This window comes from Bos indicus, chromosome 10 (assembly GCF_029378745.1).
Source record: "Bos indicus isolate NIAB-ARS_2022 breed Sahiwal x Tharparkar chromosome 10, NIAB-ARS_B.indTharparkar_mat_pri_1.0, whole genome shotgun sequence".
NCBI lineage: Eukaryota > Metazoa > Chordata > Mammalia > Artiodactyla > Bovidae > Bos > Bos indicus.
In genome coordinates, this window is record NC_091769.1 from 70,502,669 (window position 1) to 70,521,864 (window position 19,196).

The 19,196-nt window shown below is 37.6% G+C and overlaps 1 protein-coding gene across 19 annotated transcripts in view; it reads left to right on the forward strand.

Annotated features, from left to right (window-relative positions):
- The first annotated feature begins 3 nt into the window (after positions 1–3).
- The window catches only part of KIAA0586 (KIAA0586 ortholog), a 166,106-nt gene continuing 146,913 nt past the window's right edge, over positions 4–19,196 (forward strand). For 8 of the 19 annotated variants that reach the window (XR_011568932.1, XR_002181628.2, XR_011568930.1 and 5 more), the window contains exons 1-8: positions 464–598; positions 1,074–1,355; positions 2,278–2,348; positions 4,761–4,827; positions 5,938–6,007; positions 12,424–12,598; positions 13,892–14,113; positions 16,417–16,570. Coding sequence is in view for 15 of the 19 variants with exons in the window: in XM_070797665.1 (XP_070653766.1) it covers positions 1,100–1,355; positions 2,278–2,348; positions 4,761–4,827; positions 5,938–6,007; positions 12,424–12,598; positions 13,892–14,113; positions 16,417–16,570 (1,015 nt within the window). In the remaining 4 variants the exon portion in view is untranslated. Of the gene's footprint in view, positions 23–430; positions 599–1,073; positions 1,356–2,277; positions 2,349–4,760; positions 4,828–5,937; positions 6,008–12,423; positions 12,599–13,891; positions 14,114–16,416; positions 16,571–19,196 lie in introns of those variants that run through there. The other 11 variants (XM_070797662.1, XM_019968990.2, XM_070797663.1 and 8 more) reach the window with 7 other exon arrangements.

A 19,196-nucleotide genomic window follows, 5' to 3' on the forward strand; every position in this document is an offset into this window, starting at 1 on the left:
GCCAGAAACTCTAGAGGAAAGAGTAGGTATCATAAGTGAATTTTAAAGTACCATGACAATTATTTTTTTACTCTATTCTTAGACAAAATTCTATATTTCTGACTTTCTCGCCAATATCAACACGAATCTGTCGAAACTTTTTGTAAAACTAATTTACTTAATCCCGCGTCCCTAACGGTCTCCAGGAGCATTACTGTAAACAGTCCCTAATAACAAGAATGGTGTATAACCAGCTAGGTCGGGAGTTCTTCAGGTCCTAGATGAGACTCGGGTGTTATTCAGTGTTTTAAGTCTTGTGGGGCAATGTACTACTGGCTTTAATAAAAAATTCACACCCGTTTTAAGTGTTTCACGCCGGCAGTTTGTTTCCACCCGGAGAGGGATGGAGAAGCACCCGACAGTATTTAGCTTTTTGGTTGGAGGATTTGGACGATTTCATGGCGCGCATGCGTGTTGTGTTTGAAGGGCGGGTTTAAAGGGAAGTAGGTGTTGACCAGCGGGCAACTGAACTTGTCAGATTAGACCTGTGACTCCGCAGAAACCGGGCTTTCGGGAGACATGGAAGGGTGAATTTAGGTGTCTGATTACTTCTGAAGGGGTGTGTAAGACTCTTTGGTTAAAGGAAGCTATTAAGCTTCTTATGTAGGTGATTTTGGAAAAACAGCATTTCATTTTGCCTGCTTGATTCCCTCTCATTTAACTCGCATCCGCATCTGGTTTCCTTTGTACTGCCGTCTCTCCCGGAGTACTGTAGGGCAGTGCTCTGTGTTATTGTTATTATTGCTTATGTGGCCGTTCTCCTGTCCTCCTCACTTTCAGATTTATTGGCGTGGTGCATTAATAGACTGAGTGGAATTAAAGGGTAATTATGTTCTAGTGGGATTGATGGGTAAATCAATCCTGGGTCAAATACCAAATTTAAATTTCCGGCTTTGTGGATAGTCTGTTTAGGCATTGTTTTATGTAAAAGTTGATGATTGCATGTTTCAAAATCACGTGAAATTAACCTTTTCTTTATCATACTCCTCCCTCATTTTTTCTCCCCTACGCCCGGCCCCCCTAAATCCTCATAGCGGTGAAAATTTTGTTCTGAAGTTTTATGGACCCAGAAGAAAATTCTGTTCAGAACTGTGGGACTAGGTTTGTTACCAGTAATATGAAAGGCTCAGAGTTTTGTCTGGAAAAGAAAAAAAAGGTTAAAGTACCAGCGAGGAGACTTCGTGAGATAGTTTCTCCAAATCAGGGAGATAATTTGGCTTTGCTGAAAGGTGAATTGTCCCGTGTTCCTCCAGCGTTGTCTGCAAATAAACGTCTTCCTGTTAGAACTGGGAAGAGCTTGAATGGAACGTTATGTGGTACGTGATTCCAAATAGTTTCAACCGGTTTTTGATTTTGTAAATCTTTAGTCTTTATTTTCATTTCGTTTTGTGTGTGTGTTTCAAAACCTAGAGGATTTTTAATGTTTAAATTCCTAAATACAAGATATGTCTCGCTTGTACAATCGTTAGAAGAGTGACCCCTTTTCCTGGGAAAATGGCCAGGCAGGAACAGTCTACATCGAATCATATTCAATAGATGGAATGAATAAAACATTTCGTATTTTTTCTTTGTGTGTTTTTTTTGGCACACGATTCTTGTCCATATCTGTGATGGAGACACTTAACTAGTGTGACGTGCTTTTCACCAGTAGGGCTGGCTTTTTACCTTCTGTTTGGCTAATGCTGTACAGTTTGGAATTGTAAAAAAGCACAATTTCTGCCTTTTGATGGCATCCATAATCCAATTCACTTAACTTGTCTGAGCTCCCTGGAAGTAAAGATAACATGTTGCTTTACCCACTTCACTGGTAATCAGATTAATGAATATAAGTGCGAAAAAGAATAAATAAAGTAGTTTTTATGGTGCTGCTTTTGGCAGTTTCAGCATAACCTAGGCCTGCTGTTTAACTAGGCTTTTATATCATGTGCATGTTTTCTTCCTGGCAAGTGATTGCACACATAGTTTGTCCTAATTCAGTAGTGTGACTGGTTGTATAACTTTTTATACTTGTCTTATTGGATTGTCAGTTCTGAGCCCTCACTTTCCAAAATATCAGATGTGAAAACCTTCATCGGTGTATATATATATGTACATTTTAAGCTTTTTGCATGAAGATTGGCTTCCAGTTTAGGTCTTGCATTAATATGGAATTTATAGTTATTGAATTATGCTTATACAGTTTCTACAGGAAACATTCTAATTTAAAACTCACTAAAATTGATTCTTTTATTTTGTTAGGTTCATCAGACTTAACTTCTGCCAGAAATTATCAGCAGCCTCCAGTAGAAAATCCTACTGTGTCAGAAAGTGTAAGCAAAAGAATTCTTAATTACACTCATGTTAAAGTTTTACCTATTGTCAAGTAAGGCTTTTTAAAATTTTGATTAGCAATAGGCCTTGTTTTTAATTAAAGTTCACTTACCGAAGACATATTTTTACAAACTGCTAGGTAAAGGTAAAGGAGCTGTAACAACAGAATTTTAAAAAAGTGAAGTGTGAATTTATTCTAACTATTCTGAAGCCTTTTGGGTGCTTTTTTTTTTTTGAGAGGTATTTAAAAGCTAATAACATGAAATTCTCATCTTAACGTCATTTTTAGTTTATAATGCTGAAAATATTTGTTTATAAATATATTTGGTCACACAATTTAATTAGACTTTGACCGCTTATCATAATATTGACTATATATTGTGAATTTAACAAGTAAACTAAAACGGGTATTGCAGCTATTTACTTATGAATTTTGTCAACAATTCATCATAAAAAGGTATAATTACGTGCTATACTTGGTCTCTGAATAAATGCCTAGCCTTTGGGTTGATGTTTTTATTTCTTTTTTGAGGAGGCTTTATTTAAAGATTAATGGTATTTTAATTCTGTTATTTAATTTCTCAAATATATGGATATGTTATTACTGTATAATTGAACATAAAAGGGTGATCTTTGGAAGATCATCAGGCAGGATTTCATTAGATTTAATATGGGCTAACAATTTGTTTTGTGTAGATTTGTCTAATATAAAATATACCTGCAGAGCAAACCTAGTTCTTTATCATTTTACCATGAACACAAACTGCAGCCTTTTTGCATTACGTTTTTATTTCATAAGTAAGGGCTAAGATTATATTCTCTATTGATTTGACCATACTATTTTAAAGAGGAAATGAAAGAAGTTTGTGTCCAATATGCTCATATTTAGATTTGCTCCTCTTCATACTTGTTTCTTTCTACTGATAAGTTACGTTTTCCTACTATAAGGAGCAAATCCTTATACATGTGCAGAAAGAAAACAAAACCTTAAAATCACTATAGAAAATTCAAAAAGAAGAAGGAAAAAAGAAATTCCACAATTATATAAAATCAAGTACTGTTAACATTTGGAGTTTTTTTCTATGTATATGTATATTTTATGAAATGGGACTATTTTATAACTAAGTAATATTAAAGTTATTGTTGCATGTCATTGATTTTTTTTCTTAGGAGCTTTTAATAAATTCACAGAATTTCAGTGTATGTATGTACCATAGTTTACATGTTCATATTCCTATTATTTGACATTGAGGTTTTTTCCCCCGAAATTTTTATAATATGTACAACCAGGTGATGAACATTCTGGTTTGTATCTGAGCTCACTTTCTTATATTAATTTCTAGGTATAAAATTATTACCTAAAAGAATATACACATTTTTTGTAATATTTCTAGATTGTCTCCAGAAAAACTGTATCAATATGTGTTCTCCAGCAAGGTCATGAGTAAAATTAGTGGATTTCCCTCCATCTTCATTTATATGAAGCATTAAAATTAAACAAACAAAGTTTGCTGTTTTGATAGGTGAAAAGGGCATCACATTGTTTGATTTTGTATTTCTTTTATTATTTGTGAAGGGGAAATTTTTTTCATTTATATTGCCACCTGTATTTATTCTCTTGTGAATACATATTTATGTGCTGTGCTTTTTCTTACTGTTTTGTGGGAATTCTTTGATTTCCCAGATGCATTCCACTGTATTGTTAGTCTCACTGGCTATTTTTAGGAATTTAACACCTATTATCAGCAGATAGCTTGTATAAATTTTCTTTTATTATTTTTTATTTTCTATTTAATGATTTAGCAGGGGGGAAAATGTGTGCCTAAGGAAGGTGAAGCAATGTTAAATGAAGCAAGTACTTAAAATGTCATGGTGTCTTAGCAGTGAATAGAATCTTAGAAGTGAAGTCCTGGGGTACACATGTGAGCAGAAATCTGTTTGGCTGTAGTTGTCATGTCTATAAAGAAGTCTTCTGAGACTACATTATAGCTCAGTGACAAAGAATACTGTGGAAATTAATTTCTGGTGTAGTGCCGTGCATTGGACATCCTTATAAACTACATTTGTCTCACAGTGAATCATGTTTTTACGTTTAACTATAACCATTGAAATGTTACATGGGTTGCTCTGCTGAAAGTAGCAAATTGGGATTTGAATCTGAATTTCAGGACCACTCTTGCTTGTTCATTTTCCAATTCATTCACTTGTCTGACAGCTCATTACTCATTCAACACATCTTTGAGTAGCTCAGGGTACCTAAGCATGGTGGTGCTGGAATTAAGTGTATAAATAAACAAATAGTTGTGTCCTCCCGAGACACAGTAGTCACATAAGCTAATAAATGGTACTTAATAAATAATGAATCATAAAGTGGATTTATGCCTTTCATTTCTTCCTTTCATATCCTGAAGGATTTTTCTAAAGATGCTGCAGTGCAAGTGTTGCCTTTGAATAAAATGGAAGAGAACAGACAAAAAGGTAAAAGGATAGATTTATTAATTTTTTTGGTAACATACCCATAATGTAAAATTTGCCATTTTTATCATTTTTAAGTGGCATTAGGTATATTCATGTTGTGCAGCTATCACCACCGTCCCATCTCCAGAACTTTTAATCTTCCCCAACCAAAACTCTGTTCTCATTGTATACTAACTCTATTCCCCTTCCCACCATTCTGCTTCCTGTCTCTATATATTCTATCTCCATATGTGTGGAATCATATATAGTGTTTTGTCCTTTGGTGATTGATTTATCTCACTTAGCATGTCTTCATGGTTCATTTATGTTGTAATATGTAAGAATTTGGGCTTCCAAGGTGGTGCTGGTGGTAAAGAGACATAAGATATGTGGGTTCAATCCCTGGGTCAGGAAGATCCCCTGAAAAAGGGCATGGCAACCCACTCCGGTATTCTTGCCTGGAGAATCCCATGGCCAGAGGAGCCTGGTGGGCGACAGTCCATAGGGTCACACAGAGTCAGACACAATTGAAGCGACTTAGCACACATGTAAGAATTTTTTTGGTAAGGATAGAATTTTAGAGTTTTAGATATTCATTGATTTTTTTTTAGGTATTTATTAAACAACCTTATAGTTTTTTCTTGTTTTCATTTTTAATTCATTTTTCCTTCCAACTTAAGCTTGGAAATCTCTGAAGTCCAGAAAATGATTTGTGATAGTAAAGGTAATTTTATTGTTGCCAACCTATTGCATAGTTTGATATTTAATACCTAAGTATAAAGGCTGAATAGTCTTTGGTAAGATAATAGATTAAAAATATGCTTTGACAAAATGGATTTAATAACATTTTAAAAGTAGTTGGTTTTGTTTTCAGCAAAGCAGTGTTCTCATTAGAGTTTGAACAAATGTCTCTAATTTGGCCCCAAGTGTTTCTACACAATTTTATTCTTACAATCTCGAGTTATGACTATTATTACTCAAGTCACTTAATTTGTTTCTTGTCTTTTTAAATTGAGAAATCATATTGCTGAATTCCCAAACATTTTTTTAATTAAAAATTTTTGAGTAGCTTATCAAAATGTGATACATTTCTAGGAATCTAAAGTATATTTTTGTGTTTTTATTTTGCAGCAAATGACATCTTTATTTCTCAGTACACTGTGGGACAGAAAGATGCTCTAAGAGCAGTTTTAAAACAAAAGTAAGTTTCATTTACAGAAAATGGGTGAGGCATTTCTTGTGTTTCTTTAAAATCAGCTTTGTTTATGTTTTGCACCTAGGGAAAAAAGTTGTTTTTTCCAATATGTGAAATATATAAGTGTGATAATATGTATAAAGCATTTTTCATGATGCTGGGCATGTATAAAATACTCAGTGGCTGTTAACAGCCAATAATAACAATGGCTGTTATTATTGTTGCTGTGGTGGTTGTTGAAGAGGTATTGTTGTAAGCACTTAATATGCATTAACTCATTTAACTTTTTCAAAATCCAATAATACAGATTATATTACCATCCCAATTTACAGAATCCCCATCTTAGAGATAAGGAAACTGAGGTACAGAGGGATTGATTTTCCTGAAGTCATTGAGCAAGTATTCACTGGGTTGGAATTCAAACCCAGGTAGTCTGTCTAAAGAGTACTCTCTTAGTCACTTCACTATACTACTCGTAGCAGCGGTCACATATATGACCACATACATAATACTGCTTACTGAAAAAGGACATTTAGACTTTTTCTTAATCTCTGCTTAGATTTGAGAAAGGGACAAGCTTAGTGTCTGAGTGGAGTGAAGGAAAACTGGCTATTACTCTATCTAAATACTTCCTTCCAGCTTTATCTTTACTGCTGATGAAGTACAGAATCAGCCCTGACAACAGCACTGTGCTAAACATGAAAGAATGTATCACCAGGGATATTTTTAAAAATCACTAGTGGGGGTGGAATGAGATTTATGTTCCTGCGCTAAATATATTCTACTCTTGGACCAGAGCTCTACAACTACTAAAGTAAAGTTTATTCTTTTTTTACCTACAGTTATTCATAATATACATATTATGCTCTGGGAAACAGTAACAAAGTAAATACTACCTCTAAACCACAAGGTCCTGGAAGAGGGCATGGCAACCCAGTCTGGTATTCTTGCCTCGAGAATCCCCATGGACAGAAGAGCCTGGCAGACTTCAGTCCATGGGGTTGCAAAGAGTTGGACATGACTGAGCGACTAAGCACAGCACAGTAAACCACAAGGAGTGTGATCTGAGCCAGCCAGAGTTTCACAGCTGGTTGTTTGGCTTAATGGTGCTTTTCCTTTTGACATTTGGTCAGCCTCCAGTTCCCAGCATGTAATAGGTGATTAGGAGGAGAATTTGGATGGTAAATTGTATCCTAGAGTTTGTAAATATATAAGAAAAGGCATAAGTAAGGATATGACGGAGGGGCAGTCTCCCAAATTCTGTACATAAACTAAAAATTTCAGATTACATCTAATTCATTGGAGAAAAAGTGATTACCATTTCCACCCAACTGACCCCAGGTAGAAGTGACTACTTGCAACCACAACAGGGGCTTTATCAACTTGCCTTCAAGTCAGAACTCTCAGATCCGAGAGGGAGAAGTTGTTCATAAACAAGTGGACAGTGAGAAGTAACTGAATACTACCCCTCCTACTTGTTCACAGTAGGTCTTTCCCTATTTCAGGATGAACAAACAGAATTGAAAAAGAAAAACTAGGAAGGGCCTTTGAGAAGGTTATTGCAGTGTAGAGAATGGTATGAGTCAGAACCATAAAAATGACTCTCATGTTGGGTTAAAAGATAGTCTAATTGTGTCTCTAGAGAAACTTTGCTGTAGTTCGTGTCACTTGATTTTCTGTTTTTCTTTTGAGAATGGCAGATGGAATTTGGCAAAGTGATACTAAAATTTACTTGAAAGGGTACACAGTTGAGAATATATACACATACTGTTAAGAATACATACATGTAGAATACACACAGTGGAGAATAGCTAATTTTGGAGAAACAAAAATGGAATGATGGAGAATCTGTCCTATTTGATGTTAGAACATGCAGTAAAGCTGTTAAAAAAAAAAAAAAAGGCAATTGACTGGAATGAGCCTTTGAGGAATGACGAGTCTGTCTAGAGTGTCTGGAACAAGGGTAGAATGACCTTTCCTGTGTCAGAAAGGTAAGTAGAGTTATGAACTACACCAAAGAAGTTTGGACTTAAAGAGAAATGGCAAATCATTTAACAGTTTTAAAGTTTGATATATATTTCTTACAAGGCTCACTCAGGAAAAAATGGATTAGAAGAGGGCTGGACTGAAGTCTAGGAAACCAATTGACTATGAACTTTTCAAAGATCTTTTAAAGAGATGGGTTAGATTGATCCTGAATCCATTGGTAAGTGGTAGGATATGAAGGTGGGAATCATGCTGGCCTGGAGAGGAGTGCACAGGTTTGGAAGATAATTTGGAGATAGAATTGACAGGAATTGATGCTTAGATGTGACCATGAGGAAGGAGCTAAGGATGGATCCCAGATTTTTGACTTGTATAAATGCAGTCAGTAATAGTATTCATTGAAAAGGGGAGATGTTGGGGGAATAAATTTCACTTTAGACATTGGCAAGGGTTTGAGATACCTATGAGACATCCAGGTGAAAAGCGTCTGATAGCAAATTGAACCTCTGTGCCATGTGCTCAATCACGTCTGACCCTTTGTGACCCCATGGACTGTAGCCCGCCAGGCTCCTCTGTTGATGGAATTCTCCAGGCAAGAATACTGGAGTGGGTTGCCATACCCTCCTCCAGGGAATCTTCCCAACCCAGGGATCAGACCCTTATCTCTGGTCTCTTCTGCATTGCAGGCGGATTCTTTACCCGCCAAGCCATATAGATGTCAAACTGGCAAAAGATTTCTAAGCTAGAAATCCATGTATATAAGTCATCTGTATGTAGATAGTAATCTGAGCTCTGAAAGTGGTTGAATTGGCCTGGTGGGAATGTGAGAGTGCAAAGAAATGGCTTAGGATAGATCTGTAAGAAAACCGAATCTTTAAGAGATGTACAGAGAAAGCAACGTGATTTCTAAGTGCCGCTCAGAAGGTTTATCCAGAGGTGAAGAGTTTGGTCTTAACAAAACCGGGGAAGTGAGGTTCTAAGTTTGATAGCTGCTCAGACATAAAGATAAGGACTGAAAAGTGTCCATTGAATTGAGCAAGAGGAGGTATTAATGGCCTTCGTAAGAGTGGTTTCAGTGTAGTATTGAGATAGATGCCACATTCAGAGGATTTAGGAATAAAAAAAGTTCTAGAGAAAGATAAAAAGGAAAGGAATAGTTTCTTCTGAGTGGGTGAATTATGTGCATTTTTTCTAGTTCTTTACACTTAGAAGTTCATTTGCTGCATTGAGCATTTCTTAATTTGATAATAGGAAAAAATAAAATTTTAAAGCTTATAAAGAAGTTGATGTCTGGCCTTATAATGTTATTTTTCTTGTTGGTCAATTTAAGATATTAATACAGAATGAGAGATCTTAAAGGATAAATCACATTCAGACTTCAGACAGAAATTCTACACGATAGGGATTATCTGAATTATATTTTCTTAGTACACCAGTCAGCTAAATGTATATTTAGAACCAACTCTGTGCTCTTTCTTTATGTGGTATAAAAGTCCCCCACTCCAGGTTGCTTAGAGCTTAGTTGGGGAGAGAATAGGTGCATAGATGGAGGAATGCATGATTAGAGCTGTGAGAGGAAACATTCGATACATTGTTAATTTTGTTAACATGTTCAGTTCAGTCTCTCAGTTGTGTCCAACTCTTTGAGACCCCATGAATTGCAGCTCGCCAGGCCTCCCTGTCCATCACCAACTCCCGGAGTTCACTCAGACTAATGTCCATCGAGTTGGTGATGCCATCCCGCCATCTCATCCTCTGTCGTCCCCTTCTCCTCCTGCCCCCAATCCCTCCCAGCATCAGAGTCTTTTCCAATGAGTCAACTCTTTGCATGAGGTGGCCAAAGTACTGGAGTTTCAGCTTTAGAATCTTTCCTTCCAAAGAACACCCAGAACTGATCTCTTTTAGAATGGACTGGTTGGCTCTCCTTGCAGTCCAAGGGACTCTCAAGAGTCTTCTCCAACACCACAGTTCAAAAGCATCAATTCTTCGGTGCTCAGCTTTAGTTTTGTTAAATGTCTATTCTGTGAAAGTGAAAGTTGCTCAGTTGTGTATGACTCTTTGTGACCTCATGGACTGTTCAGTCCATGGAATTCTCCAAGCCAGAATACTGGAGTGGGTAGCCTTTCCCTTCTCCAGGAGATCTTCCCAACCCAGGCATTGAACCCCGGTGTCCCGCACTGCAGGCAGATTCTTTACCAGTTGAGCCACAAGAGAAGCCATTTAAACCCTAGGATGGCTGACTGTCAAACCTCAGTTATATGATATTGGAAGTAAGTGTTGTGTTAGTCCCTCAGTCATTTCTGACTCTGTGCGACCACATGGATTGTATCTCGCAAGGCTTCTCTGTCCATGGAATTCTCCAGACAAGAATACTGGGGTAGGTAGCCATCCCCTTTTCCAGTGATCTTCCTGACCCAGGGATCAAACCTGGATCTCCTGCCCTGTGGGCAGATTCTTTACTGTCTGACCCATCAGGGAAGCCCATCGAAAGTAAATGAAAAGAAATTAATGAATGGAGAGATCAAGAAGAAGTGTTATAAGAACAGGCATATTTATTTTTTTGGCTGTGCCATTTGGCATTCAGGATCTTAGTTCCCAAGGTTGAACCCACGTTCCCTGCATTGGGAACTCGGAGTCCTAACCACTGGACGACCAGAGAAGTCCCCAAGAACAGGCTTATTGAAAAGGTAAGACTTTTGTTGAATCTTGGGAAGAAGGTTAGAGCAAGTTGGGTGAAGAAGATTGAGAGAAGAGAGTGAAAAAAAGCCTGGAGTCACCTGTGAGAACAGTGTAGTGCAGTCAGTGAGAGCAGAGTGACTGGGGAGAGGAAACAGAAAGTACAGTATGTGTTGGAACCTAGGGCAGAATGCCAAATAGGAAATTAGCCTATTTCAGTTGTCTATAAGGAATGACTTGAGATTTTTGAATGGTGAAATCTGTGTGAAAAGTTTTTAAGCAAATAGAAACCGGAAGAATGAAATAGTTGGCAAGAGATGATGGTTTTGTACTGAGCAGAATTATGAAGGGAGAAGTGCTGTTTTGAGAGAAAAAGCCTGATGTCATGGGACGGTCTATGGGCATTGGCCTTAACTTGGCTACTTACTAGTTCTATGACGTGATCAGGTAAATCCCATTATCTCTGTGGACCTCAGTTTCTTTCTTCATCTGTAAAATGAAGAAAATTAGGGAAGCTGGGCTATTGGGTTCGCCTACTTCTATAATTCCATGGCATGATTCCTGCAATTGTGATGAAATAATTGAGAAAACCTGATGACTCAGTTGGTTATGAGAAGGTAACTGAAGGGTAGAGAACTTAAGATAACTTCAAAATTTTGAGAATGTGAGACAAATGATGCTCTTAATAGAAATGAGGCAACATCAAAGAGGAGTAAGTTTAAGACCTCCATGCCTTCTTTAAAATTTAGAAGGTGGAAATCCAGCAGCTGGAGATGAAGCACATTCCTGCTGATTTTACTTAGACTTGTCTTAGGCACTCTTCAAGTTTGTCAGTGTTTCTTTAATTTCTTTTAGGCCAAACACAGCACAAAATTGACCAGTCTTTTTTTTTTTTTTTAATAAGTGTTTAGTTAAATGCCTTATTGTGAATATGTATTTTCCGGATTCATCTTTAATCCAGACTGCTTAGCAATGTATTTTATGCCCGTTTTAATAAATTAGGTGACATTTACTAAATCTAAATGAGTTAGAAGCTTAGAAATTCTTTTCAGCAGTTTTAATAGTCCCTCTTGGGTTGTCTTCCTTTGGGAGTAAAACTTGATACCTGAATACTTAGAGCCTTTGCTGTATGTTTTAAATTTGTACTTCTTTTTAAAAACGTTTTAAATTTTATTTTTCTTTATTTTTGGTTGCACTGGGTCTTTGTTGCTGCATGTGGGTGTTCTCTGTTTGTGGTGAGTGGGTGCTACTCTTTGTTGTGGTGCCAGGACTTCTCATTGTGCTGGCTTCTCTTATGGAGGAGCATGGGCTCTATGGATGCGAGCATCAGCAGTTGTGGTGCATGGCCTTAGTTATTCCATGACAGACGGGATCCTTCCAGACCAGGGATCGAACCTGTGTCTCCCTCATTGGCGAGTAGATTCTTAACCACTGGGCCACCAGGGAAGTCCCAGATTTGCACTTCTTGACTATAAATCATTGTAATTGTGCCCATGTCTTTTTCACATGTGTAAGTCATATTTTCTGAAATTATCAGTGCCTTCTGGGAATTATCTTTTAACTTTCTTAGTGTGTGGTGACCTGAACCTTAATAGATTTCATTAACCAAATGACTGATATGCTGACAGCAAAAAATAGGAATTTATCTTTTAAAAAAAAATCAAGAAAATTCACCTGCAGCAAATTGCCATTTGTAGGTATTTCTTCTAATGGTTCAGTATAGCTTATTGAATAGACTTTTTTTTCTTTTTTATTTCCAGAACTCAAAGCATGCCTGTTTTTAAAGAGGTGAAGGTACAGCTTTTAGAAGATGCAGGCACAGAAAAGGACCCTGTTACCCAGGAGAATAGAATTTCACCCAGTGGAATTGATTCAGCTACAACTGTGGCTGCAGCAACTGCCGCCGCCATTGCAGCAGCAGCTCCACTGATAAAAGTATATCTGTTTCTTCCTAGAGAGTCATAATTTCTTTGTAAAATGTACCAGACACTGATTTTGTAATTGTTGTGTCCAGCTGTGACTAGGGACATTCTCGTTGTTCTCTGTGGTTACGTATTATTTCTCAGAAGTTATGAGACTTAACTCTCATCCCTGTGTTACTGCTAGAAAATCCTGGATTCCTTTGTTTTAGCCGTGGAGTATCTCATCTTGGGAGCCACTCAGTCTTGGGTAGCTGGGATGGCTGGACATCCTAATTTTAGAGCTAGAATTGACCATACAGATCATATATGCAGAGCCCTCCATTTGTAACTGAGAAGACTGAAAAACAGGTCAGAGTCAGCATCAGGTCTTAGAGCTAATAGGTGGGAGAGCCAAGATTGCTGACCAAACTCAGTTCATTCACTCAGTCGTGTCCGACTCTGCGACCGCATGGGCTGCAGCACGCCAGGCCTCCCTGTCCATCACCAACTCCCAGAGTTTACTCAAACTCATGTCCATTGAGTCAGTGATGCCATCCAACCATCTCATCCTCTGTCTTCCCCTTTTCCCCCCGCCTTCAATCTTTCCCAGCATCAGGGTCTTTTCCAGTGAGTCAGTTCTTGGCATCAGGTGGCCAAAGTATTGGAGTTTCAGCTTTAGCATCAGTTCTTCCAATGAATATTCAGGACTGATTTCTTTTAGAATGGACTGGTTGGATCTCCTTGCAGTCCAAGGGACTCTCAAGAGTTTTCTCCATCACCACAGTTCAAAGGCATCAGTTCTTCAGCGCTCAGCTTTCTTTATAGTCCATCTCTCACATCCATTCATAACTACTGGAAAAACCATAGCTTTGACTAGACGGACCTTTGTTGGCAAAGTAATGTCTGCTTTTTAATATACTGTCTAGGTTGGTCATAACTTTTCTTCCAAGGAGCAAGCATCTTTGAATTTCATGGCTGCAGTCACCATCTGCAGTGATTTTGGAGTCCCCCCCAAATTAAGTCTGTCACTGTTTCCACTGTTTCCCCATCTATTTCCCATGAAGTGATGGGACTGGATGCTGTGATCTTAGTTTTCTGACGAAATAAAAATTGTATGTGGCAAATTTGGTATTTTTTAAGAGAAAAAAGATCTAGTTAAGGATAGCTATTCTGCCTTATTTCTGTGATTCTAAGAATAAAGGCTTTAGAAGCATAAGAAATATAGAAGGTAAAAGTTCTGGTTTGATAATTTCTCTATACCAGTTCACTTTATATAACCTTTCTAATAATTGAGCATGTTTTTGATGTCTGGATATTTTTGTTTTAGGTGCAGAGTGAGTTGGAAGCAAAGGTTAATTCTGTTACAGAATTACTCAATAAGTTACAGGAGACTGATAAACAGTTACAGCGTGTTACAGAGCAGCAGACAACCATGCAGAATAAACAGGAGACGCTACACTGTCATGATCATGAAAAACAAATGAATGTGTTCATGGAGCAACACATTCGGCATCTTGAAAAGCTGCAACAACAGCAAATCGATATTCAGGTATCTGTAATAAAGCGACCACACATCCCGTGACCTTTCATCACTCCGATCTCTAAGCTGATATTCATTGATTATTCCAGTAGTTCATCTCCTTAGATTGTAACAGTTTTAGTTATTAAATAATGGTTTGTTTGTTCATCATTCTTTTCTTCTATGTGGAAAAGAAGAACTCTGCATGTTCTAGTTCAGGTATCTAGCTTTGTGAGACCTCTCCTTAAAATTGTTTTTTTCATTCTTTTGTGATATTTCTTTTCATGGCATTTTAAAAGGGCTTATATTGTATTGCAGTTTTCTGTTTATATCAATGGTTCTTAGCCTGGCAAAGTGCTTCAGAATCACGTGGAGAGCTTTATAAAAATACACATGCTTATACCGGTCAGAATTCTGAAATAGCAGGTCTAATATAGGCCTGGACATCCGTGAAAGCTGTCTAGTGATTCTGATACACACCCTTGGATGAGAATCACCTAGTATACAAATTTGCTTCTACATTTACCTAGTTAAAAAGAATGAACATTCTTATGCCTTTTGAATGAGGCACAGGGCTATTATAAAGAAAGTTATCCTCACAGACAGCTAATAGTATAGCATATTTATTTTGAAATTTCCGAGTCCTTGGATAGTACCCAGCACTCAGGTACTCAGATTTTTTAAAAAAGATTTTTTAGAATGAGTGAATGACCAGCATTGTAAATGCATTGTTTTTAATTTACCCCCTCGCCTCCACCCCTTATTACTGTGCAACTTGAATTTCCCAGGTGATGTCAGTTCAGGAGATGCAAGAGACGAGGGTTTGATCCCTGGGTTTGGAAGATACCCTGAAGTAGGAAATGGCAACCCATTCAAGTATTCCTGCCTGGAAAATCCCATGGAGAGAGGAACCTGGCGGGCTACAGCCCATGGGGTCCCAAAGAGTTGGACAGAACTGAGCACACACTCCTAGTACTCCTTAAAAACTTTTAAAGATACAATTTAAATGTAGCATTCAGAAGAATATACAAAAATAAGCTTATTATAGCTCAGTATAAGATCATAGAGTGAACTCTAATATCCTATAATTTTTAAGACTTCCTAATAGGGTTTGTCTTGAAATCTTGATGTGACTGATATTAATTTAATTTGAATGATTATGGCATATAAAATAAAGTTTTAGTAAGTACTCTGTACATTGCTAAAATTGAGCGTGTAGCACGTCATCTGGAGAGGCCAGGAGTGGGCCTATCAGAGTGCTGGTCCCCAGTCTACAGAAATCTTTGCTTCTCTGAGCCTTGATTTCTTTACCTAGAAAACAATTTTATTTTTGTTGTTTAGGATAGAATGAGATTACACGTTTGAAGAGCACATTGATTTCTTTTTTTAACATAGTTCTAAGTGCCTTTCTGCCATTCATTTATCCTTCCATAAATAAACACATAATTTATTAACTTTATCATTTTTGAAGAATGAAATCTTTTGCTAATTCAGACATCTTGTTTGTGGAATTTATAACTATAGAGAAAATTGAACTTATGACATGTAAAGTATTTTCATAATTCAGTTAATGCTTAATGAAATGAAATTCTTTGAATCCATCCATCTGTTTTATGTAGAGGGATCTCAGCACACTTTTAAGAATTCTGTAAAATTCTTTTAAGAATTCTTTTTGTTTTGTTTTGTTTTGTTTTGCCTAGCATAAGACTCTTTTAAAATCAGTTTTATTAGTTATGATATGAGCACATTTCAGCTATTTTAATAAATACTGTTAAAAACTGTGTTGTCACTGTGTTTTCCATTTATATGTAAATGAATATTTTACTGCTGCTACTACACAAAGCTACGGTTTTATTTTAGTGCTTTCTACCAATGGTTTTTAAACCTTTAAATAAAATCTTATCATCAGTATTTAAAAGATGAGATGTTTTGGTTCTGAATTCTCTGGTTTAAGTAGAGGTCAAGGGCTAGGGTCCCTTTCTCCTGGTTCTCTCCTAGAGAGAGTGTCTCTAGGAGACAGTAGTGTCTCAGTGTTTCCTGAGGCATCAGGAGTGTCTGATGAGCCAGCTCTGAGGTGAAGAGGAAGAAACTGAGGTTTAGAACAAATGATCAGGGCCACACTGTAGAGCCAGACGTAACCCGAGTCTTTGTGTTACTGTGTCTTTCCAGTAGCATTGCTCCTGCAGTGAGTAGTTGCATGTAATGTTTATATTGTTATTATTTATTAAATCTAATAGATTGTCTTCAGGTCCTCCTATAAATTTCAAGATATTTTGTCATCTAACTCTTTCAGGTGATGTTTGAACTTAACAAAGTTATTTTATGTTTTCTAGGCTCATTTCATCAGTGCTGCACTGAAGACTAGTAGCTTTCAGCCTGTTACTGTACCTCCTTCTAGAGCAGTGGAAAAGTATTCTGTGAAACCAGACCGTTTGAATTTTGGTAGCAGTAATCTGTCTTCACATAATGTCTTTACTTCCAAACAAGGTAAAAATATGTAGTTCTCTATGAATAAAAGATGCCAGCTATGAATGTTCTTTGTAGTTTGTAAGCAGAAAACTTATTTACTAGGTTATAAGAGACTCTTAATTTTATAAAATTAGGGATTTTTTTCAGCCAAGTAATTTCTAGATTATTTTGAAAATTGTTCAGCCAAGTTATGGATCATGTTCTATTTAATGGTTTTAATTAATAACGTTCATAAATTGTCAGAAGCATTTCTACATAAATTTAGAAAAGTTTAACTTATCTAGCAGACCTGGGTTCGATCCCTGGGTTGGGAAGCTCCCCTGGAGAAGGAAATGGCAACCCATTCCAATATTCTTGCCTGGAGATTTTCATGGACAGAGGAGTCTGGAGGGCTACAGTCCTGGGGGTACAAAGAGTCATACACAACTGAGCAACCAACATACACACATATACACAGCATTGAAACTGCTTGTTAGCAGTTCACCAATACTCTGACAAACTGCATATTTACTGTTTTTCTTCATTCTGTCAGGGGAGAAACCACCTGAGTACAATTATAAACTATTTCTAAATATTTTCAAGGCGTAATACAAGTCTATTTTAATGAAATTTTAAAAATCTGTTTATAATAACAAAGGAATACACAACTTATTTGTGTTAAACCTTTGGAATTTAAACTCTTACCAAAAAATGTATCTCAAAGTTACTGATATTTGAATAATGAACTGATGAAAATCAAGAGCCTATCCCTTTAGTGATATATAAGATCCATGTAGTACATTATTCCTGACATTTGATTTGTTAGGACATTGTTACATTACAGACATATTAAAGGCTCCTTATACTTACACAGTTGCACTCACATGCTAGTAAAGTAATGCTCAAAATTCTCCAAGCCAGGCTTCAGCAATACGTGAGCTGTGAACTTCCAGATGTTCAAGCTGGTTTTAGAAAAGGCAGAGGAACCAGAGATCAAATTGCTAACATCCGCTGGATCATGGAAAAAGCAAGAGAGTTCCAGAAAAACATCTATTTCTGCTTTATTGACTATGCCAAAGCCTTTTACTGTGTGGATCACAATAAACTGTAGAAAATTTGAAAGAGATGGGAATACCAGACCACCTGACCTGCCTCTTGAGAAACTTATATGCAGGTCAAGAAACAACAGTTAGAACTGGACATGGAACAACAGACTGGTTCCAAATAGGAAAAGGAGTACATCAAGGCTGTATATTGTCACCCTGCTTGTTTAACTTATATGCAGAGTACTTCATGAGAAACACTGGGCTGGAAGAAGCACAAGCTAGAATCAATATTGCCAGGAGAAATATCAATAACCTCAGATATGCAGATGACACCACCCTTATGGCAGAAAGTGAAGAGGAACTAAAAAGCCTCTTGATGAAAGTGAAAGAGGAGAGTGAAAAAGTTGGCTTAAAGCTCAACATTCAGAAAACGAAGATCATGGCATCTGTTCCCATCACTTCATGGGAAATAGATGGGGAAACAGTGGCTGACTTTTATTTTTTTGGGGCTCCAAAATCACTGCAGATGGTGACTGCAGCCATGAAATTAAAAGACGCTTACTCCTTGGAAGAAAAGTTATGACCAACCTAGATAACATATTCAAAAGCAGAGACATTACTTTGCCAACAAAGGTCTGTCTAGTCAAGGCTATGGTGGTCATATATGGATGTGAGAGTTGGACTGTGAAGAAAGCTAAGCGCCGAAGAATTGATGCTTTTGAACTGTGGTGTTGGAGAAGACTCTTGAGAGTCCCTTGGACTGCAAGGAGATCCAACCAGTCCATTCTAATGGAGATCAGCCCTGGGTGTTCTTTGGAAGGAATGATGCTAAAGTTGAAACTTCAGTACTTTGGCCACCTCATGCGAAGAGTTGACTCATTGGAAAAGACTCTGATGCTGGGAGGGATTGGGGGCAGGAGGAAGAAGGGACAACAGAGGATGAGATGGCTGGATGGCATCACCGGCTCAATGGATGTGAGTTTGTGTGAACTCTGGGAGATGGTGATGGACAGGGAGGCTTGGCGTGCTGCGATTCATGGGGTCGCAAAGAGTCAGACACGACTGAGCGATTGAACTGAACTGATACTTGCAAGTTGCTTTATGTCTCCCACAAATGTGTGGATCTTAAACTTCTGTGAAGTAATGTGAGTCATTTTTTAAGTTGTAAAGGGAGGAAAATGAAGAAAGAAAGTTTATGACTGTCTGCTCTAGGTCACCTGGCTTGAGAGTTGGGAGTGTCAGAGCTGCAGCAGGAACTCAGGTTTCCCTGCTCACTGTTTATAGTTGTCAGTTTGTGGGCTTTCCTGGTGGCTCAGTGGTAAAGGATGGCTCAGTGGTAAAGAATCACCTGCCAGTGAAGAGACAAGTGTTGGACCCCTGGGTCAGCTGAACAATAGCAACAATGTGTTTTGTGCTCACTAAAGTGGGATCTCTAGATCAAAGTGAATAAAAATTTTAAGACTTGCTATACTTAGTACTGGGCTTCCCTGGTGGCTCAGCTAGTACAGAATCTGCCTGCAATGTGGGAGACCTGGGTTCAATCCCCGGGTTGGGAAGATCCCCTGGAGGAGGGCATGGCAACCCGCTCCAGTATTCTTGCCTGGAGAATCCCGTGGACA